Source organism: Quercus suber, unplaced genomic scaffold, assembly GCF_002906115.3.
Source record: "Quercus suber isolate HL8 unplaced genomic scaffold, Cork oak 2.0 scaffold_40, whole genome shotgun sequence".
NCBI lineage: Eukaryota > Viridiplantae > Streptophyta > Magnoliopsida > Fagales > Fagaceae > Quercus > Quercus suber.
In genome coordinates this window covers 1,256,928-1,263,471 of record NW_027069505.1, presented here as the reverse complement: position 1 = coordinate 1,263,471, position 6,544 = coordinate 1,256,928, and the positions used below count along the sequence as shown (strand labels likewise).

General features: G+C 34.5%; 1 protein-coding gene and 1 long non-coding RNA gene across 2 annotated transcripts; one reads left to right on the top strand and one right to left on the bottom strand.

The window, feature by feature from the left end:
• The first annotated feature begins 1,403 nt into the window (after window positions 1-1,403).
• Window positions 1,404-3,227, top strand: LOC111995435 (probable disease resistance protein At4g27220). The gene is made up of 3 exons (XM_065771158.1): window positions 1,404-1,919; window positions 2,169-2,669; window positions 3,024-3,227. Exons 1-3 carry the CDS (start codon window positions 1,404-1,406, stop codon window positions 3,225-3,227), a joined length of 1,221 nt encoding a protein of 406 aa, XP_065627230.1.
• Window positions 3,228-3,320: 93 nt separating this feature from the next.
• Window positions 3,321-4,956, bottom strand: LOC136066594 (uncharacterized). The gene is made up of 3 exons (XR_010628100.1): window positions 4,157-4,956; window positions 3,575-3,760; window positions 3,321-3,467 (listed from the first exon to the last, which is right to left on the bottom strand). It is a non-coding gene; the product is annotated as an uncharacterized LOC136066594 (long non-coding RNA).
• Between the last annotated feature and the right edge of the window lie 1,588 nt (window positions 4,957-6,544).

Here is a 6,544-nt window from a genome sequence, read left to right as displayed (position 1 = left end):
ATTGTTTTCCTTAGCTTTTTATGTTTTTTTTTTTTTGGAGGAAAGAGATATAAAAGGGGAGTGAAAAGACATATCTACCCTTATTTTTAATAAGGGTGGTCCACCAGAGACAAACGAAGTGAATATCAGGTGGACAAAATGACATTTTTCAAATCACGTGTATGCACAATTGAATTTAGTACTGTAATTACCCTAATATATATTAATCCCTCTAAATTTAGATATGATCTAATCATTTTTTAAAATTTTAGTTTGAGCAACTTTTATGTAAAACTTTGAATTTATTATCAATCTCTTCTTTCTATTCATTATAAAGACAATAACATTGGAAAAAAGAAAAAAAGCAAAACAGAAAATGAGATCCATCCCCACCTCTACTTCCACTTACCATTTATCAATCCAAATCCATGGCATTTAAAACTAGGGCAAGAAAGATGTATTCTTCCATTTTGTTTTTAATTTTTAGTTTATATTTGTGCAAAATGTCCGAGGTACATATTGGGTACAGATGCAGGCACAAAAAAAGGGAAATTGTGGGTTCAATTTTCGAGATTGCAAAAATGATATTTGCTCCAATTTGCAAATGCTAAAGTATTCTAAAGATGCTAATAAATATAGGAGAATTCTCAGGGACAAATGGCGGTATTTAGAACGTCGGAAGTCAAACACAACCTCAAGAATGAGTGCACAACTTCTTCCAAGAAAGACAACAAAGCAAGAAGTTGAAGGATAGATCCAAGATGTAGAAAAATTGAATGATGAAATAGAAGCCATTGAACGTGAAGCTGAAGAAGGGAAGTGTTTCTCACATGCACACATAGGACAACTTGCTTTTAAGAAGATACGAGAGGTGGAAGAACTTACTCAAGTGGGTGTTTTCACTGATAGTTTGGTCATTGATCTACTCCTAAGAAACGGAGAAATAATGTCAACACCAACATTGATTGGGGAAAGCACAACTGAAAGAGTAAAGGAAGAAATTTGGGCATGCGTGTTGGACGATGATGTTAGAAAGATAGGCCTTTATGGAATGGGAGGTATAGGTAAATTGACTATCATATAGCACATCAATGATCGTCTATTAAAAGAGAAAAACAAATTTGACAATGTTATTTGGGTCACTGTGTCAAAGCCTTTAAATGTTATCCAACTACAACATGATATTGCATGCAAGTTGGATTTAGATCTCACAAAAGTTGAGAATGTAAGAGAAAGGGCTACCAAGTTAATGGCAAAATTGGAAGATAAGAATAGTTATGTGCTAGTCTTTAGATGATATGTGGGAAAGATTTGCTCTTGAGGAAGTAGGAATTCCAGAGCCTAATTTAGCAAATGGATGCAAATTAGTATTAACAACTCGTCTTCTTGACATTTGTCTAGGAATGAGTTGTAAGGATATTAAAATGGAGTTTCTTTCAAAAGAGGAGCTGCGGAAGTTGTTTTTGGATAAAATGGGGCGTGATGTTTTTAATATTCCAAATTTAAAACAAATGGCAGAAGAGGTTCTTGAACGATGTGCCCAATTGGCTCTTGCAATTGTTACAATAGTTGCAAGTTTCAAACCTTTAATCAAAGATTTTGAGTGGAAAGATACATTGCAAGAGTTCAGGAAATCAGTAATAAGGACCAACGATGGAGAGAAGCAAGTACTTAAGACGCTTGAATCTAGTTATGATCAATTGAAAGGTGTGGAACTTAACCAGTGTCTCTTGCTTTGTGCACTATTCCCTAAAGACTTCAAGATTTACAAACAAGAGTTGATAGAAAATTTGATTGATGAGGGAATTATAGAAAGAATGAAGAGCAGGCAAGAGGAGTTTGATAAGGGCTATTCAATATTGAGGAAACTTGAAAATGCTTGCTTATTGGAAGGTGGAAATGATTTTTACGAGGGAATGTTTGTGAAGATTCATGATTTGGTAAGAGACATGGTCCTCGACGTTGCAAGTCCTTAATTTATGGTAGAAGGTCGCTTGGGATTGGAGGATTTTTCAAAAGGAAAATGGAGAGAGGATCTTGTAAAGGCTTCTTTGATGTACTAGGGCATATCAATAATCCATTCTAATGTATCAACTAGGTATCCTAAACTTTCAACCTTGTTGCTGCATGGTAACCGGTCATTAAAAAATGTCTCAGATTCTTTCTTTGAGCATTTGGATGGGCTCAAGGTTCTTGATCTATCATATATTGGCATTGAATCTTTGCCGAATTCAGTCTATAGCTTGGAAAAGCTTACTACATTAAGGCTTAGAGGGTGTGGAGAATTAAAACAAGCGTCTTCATTAGCAAAGCTTACAACATTGAGGAAGTTAGACCTTAGGCAAACAAGAATTATAGAAGTACCTGATGGTTTAGAAATGTTGGTCAACTTGATATTCCTCGATTTGAACATGCCTAAACTAAAAGTCGTGCCGCTTGGGATTTTACCAAAAATCTCTCATCTTCAATACCTCACAGTTTATTGGCATTTGAAGGCAACAGTAGCGGATGAAGAGGACATAACAAGCTTAAAGGAATTGGAAACTTTTGCAGGCCATTTTGATGATGTGGACAAGTTTAGTATGTATATCAGATCCTTGGAGAGCAGGCGACTTGCATGTTACCAAATTCGACTAGGGATGTGGGGGGATGGCGGTGAATTAACAACATTTAATTTGGCCAGCAAAAGAGTAATTTTACAAAACTGCAATTTAAGAAGAGGAGATGAGTCCTTAGTGCTACTAAATGACACGCAATTCTTCGAAATTAATAGATGTCACGATTTAAGAAGTTTATGTGATGTTCCATCTTTGAACCACACAAGTGAATTACAATGTGTAAGTCTTAGTCAGTGCGAAGGAATAGAGCACGTTCTTTCTTTTTCTTCTTCTTGTACCCTTCCTCTTCTTCAAATTGAGAAACTAGAGCTTTGGTTTTTGGAAAACTTATGCGTATTGTTTAAGAAAGAGAAAGCTGCATTGGCATGAGTCCCATCTAATACCTTTTCCCATCTCAAAATAATTTCTTTATTTTGGTGTTCTAAGATAAAGAAGCTGTTTCCACCTAGGTTGTTGCTACACCTACGCAATCTGGAAGAAATTAGAGTCATCAATTGTAAGCAAGTAGAGGAAATAATAGGAGAACCTAGTGATGAAAAAGAAGAAAAAGAGGAGGAAGGAATGCACCAACCCCAAGCATCTGCTATGGATATGACACAACATCTAAGTACATGGAATATAAAGAGATAAGTTCTTGCTCAAAAAACTAAAAAAAAATCCTGAAAAGGGAAACACCCTGAACTCAACATTACCCAAATTTAATTAAATAGAAAGAATAAAAGCTAGTTAGAGAACGCAAGAATTCTAAACTGTCAGCAAAGTAGCTTACCTCTACCCAGCAAAAAGCAAATTGCAAATAGATTCCAATGCATTGACTAGCCCAACAGGTCCATTGAGACTGTATTCAGCACCTGATTCAGTATTCCATACCTGCAACATCACCAACATGCGAAATCAAGGTCACATCTTGAACTGAAAAAATCCAAAAATAAAAAAAAAAAAACAAAATTCACAAAATTACTCGGTTTTAAGCTCACCTTCACAACATTTGGCATGCCAACAAAGAGCCAAGGGCCTTCACTACAAACAGATCCAACTTCACCACCAATGTTAGCCACATTAGCACATTGACCAGTATGGCAGTCCCAAAGCTGAATTGTTCCACCACTGCTACCTGAACAAAGCTTGTTGCATCTTTGAGGAAGTGCAATTCCATTGAGTGCCTGTTATCAGAGAACTCATAAATATGGTTTTTCAAAAACAACTTGCTCTATCTAGGATAAAAGTTCTATAAACCAACATTATCTTTTGGTCTTCCATCAATTGTCATTTATGAATACCATTGCAAAAATAGCAGTGAAGCATATAATCCTCCATGTTCTTATTCAGGAACAAATCAAATTTCTATAATCTAGTTACCATGAATGGGCTATATTAGTATTCAAATGATGAAACAACTAATTAGGCTAGCCTAGGCCAAAGTTTAACTTTCGCATAAACTGTATTCAGGTCTCATTATTAAATCAGAGTCCAAATTATATAAAATAAAATAAAATAAAAATTACACAAAAATTTTAATGGAAATGGAAGAATAAAGTTCATCAAACACAAATAGGTACCTTGTTGTGCCCTTGAAGCTCTGTCAACCTTTTGAACTTATCCCCACAAAACCATGAGTGTAGGTAAGGGCACTGAAGAAGATCCAATTCCAAATCAAAAAAACCCTACTGAAATCAAGAAAATCCTTGCTAACCCATGAAGGATTTTAAATTCTCTGCTCTGCCAAATCAGATACCCTACTAAAAAATCAAGAAAATTCCCTGTTCCGCCGAATCAATTCCAAAGAAACATAAATTTTTCTAGGAACCCTAAAGAAACCCTAGAGAAGAATCTTGAAATTGTGCGAATGAGGCTTTCAAGAAATAACAGCTTATAGAAAAAACAATCCAATTATTCCAAAATCCCTTATCAAATACATTACAAAATAAAAACTTCCAAAACCTAATCGCCGATCCATCAGCAAACCCTAGAGAAATTAACGAACGTGAAAGTAAATTACTTCGGTAACATTGTCTAAGGCTGAGAATAGATTCGATCATTACAAAAGTCGGTGCGATCATAGCTAAAGAAATTCTAAATCTAAATCTAATTGCAATAGCAAACCTGAGAGACTTTGAAAATCGAGCAGCCGAGATCTTCGTTCAATCAGAAACAATCTCAAATCGCCGATGGGAAACAGAGGAAATTAGGCTTTGAATTTTGAAAAGTAAGAGAGAGAGAGAGAGAGAGTATACGAAGTGAATTGAAAAGTAAGAGTGGCGGTGTCTATAACACGTAGAGAAGAATCTTGAATTTGTTAAAAAATTATGAATTTGCCAAAAAAATTTTTTTGCAAAATTCAATACCAACGGTCGGCAGGGCAACCCCATTTCCATTATAAATAAGGTCTAAATAATCATTGGTTAATTTCCATTATAAATAATCATTGGTTAATATATATAAATATATATACTATTATTTAAGGGACTTTTTTTACTTGGACCAGATTTTTTTATTCCAAAATACCTCTACACTCTTAGACTTTTTTTGTTAAGTGGTCGTAGCAAAAAAAAAAGTGTTTTTTTATTTTATATATATAATTTTTATTTTAAAATTTTAATTTATAAGTGAATAAAAAAATTTGAAAATCAACAGGAAAGTAACTTTATTTTTTAGGTAATATTTTAGTGGAAGTTAGTGCTGTATTTTTATCTAATTATCTTTTAATTTTGTCTCTACTTAAACATAAAATTGTGGATATTTACGGCAAAGGTAATGGGCATGTTAGTCTTTCTTGCTCTAACTCTCTATCATTGTTTAAATTGCTAAATACTCAATAATATGCTTGTGATTGTGTTTTGACTTTGTGAAATTGTGATTGACATGTTGTCTTGCGGTTCATCATCAAACATTCTTCTAATCACGATGATGTTCCCATGTTTCATAATCTGTCTTTGTTGAAGTTTTATGGCAAGTCGATGGATAAATGGTATCCGTGGAATGTTGAAAGACTATTGCTCAGTCGGGCTCCAAAGCTACAAACACTTGCCTTTGAACAAAAACACCGGTATAGCTTAGGTCGTTCTGGACATGACTTTACCTTAAAGAAACCACTGGAAGATCCTGAGTGTCTGTCATCACACCTTACAACTTTTCGTTATAAAGGATTTTCAGGGCATGACATGGAACTTGTTGAACAAATCCTAAAGGAAGCAAAAGTCTTAAAGACAATGAAAATCACTATTGACAGTGATCTAGGCTCAGACCTTAAGTTTTGTTTTTGTGAGGAGATAATGAAGTTCCCAAGGACCTCTCTCAAACATGTCAAATTGCATTTGACTAGGATGCTTCCATTTTTACTCTCTCTTAATTGTCCAGAAGCAGTAGTTTTAAGGGGAATGCTCATTGTTCTTTGCATCTTTCATTTGAAACTTTAATGGATTCAAGATTAGAAATACTTGTTTAATAGTGAAATCTCTCTAAGGGTTCTTGATTGTGGTAGAGGGGGGGCTTCTTTTGTGTAGATTTCAATCTTTAATGTGGATGAATGGTGTTCTAATTTTTACTGTGAGGGTTCTTGATGATGGTAGAGGGGGCTTCTTTTTTGTAGATTTCAATCTTTAGTTTTTTAGTTGTTTTTAGTTCAAGCTGTTCGGACAGAAAATTTTAGCTTCCCAAGCCCATGACATATGCTTCTCTCTTTCACTGTAAAAGTTTTGTGTCTAATGGTGTCAAATGTGGGGGAAAAAAACTTGAAAAAGGCATTGTTTTATTTCACATTTAAAGCTACTCAGTGATTTTAAGATTTCTTTGGTAGCTGAGAAAATGCAAGAAAATTAAAGAAGTGAAAATTTTCAGCATCAGATGAATGTAAGACAAATTCAGGAAATATCAAATATAGGTTATTTGGATTCCATTGGCCACCTTTAGATGAATCTTAGGAAAATTACAGATGAGTTAGGATTTCT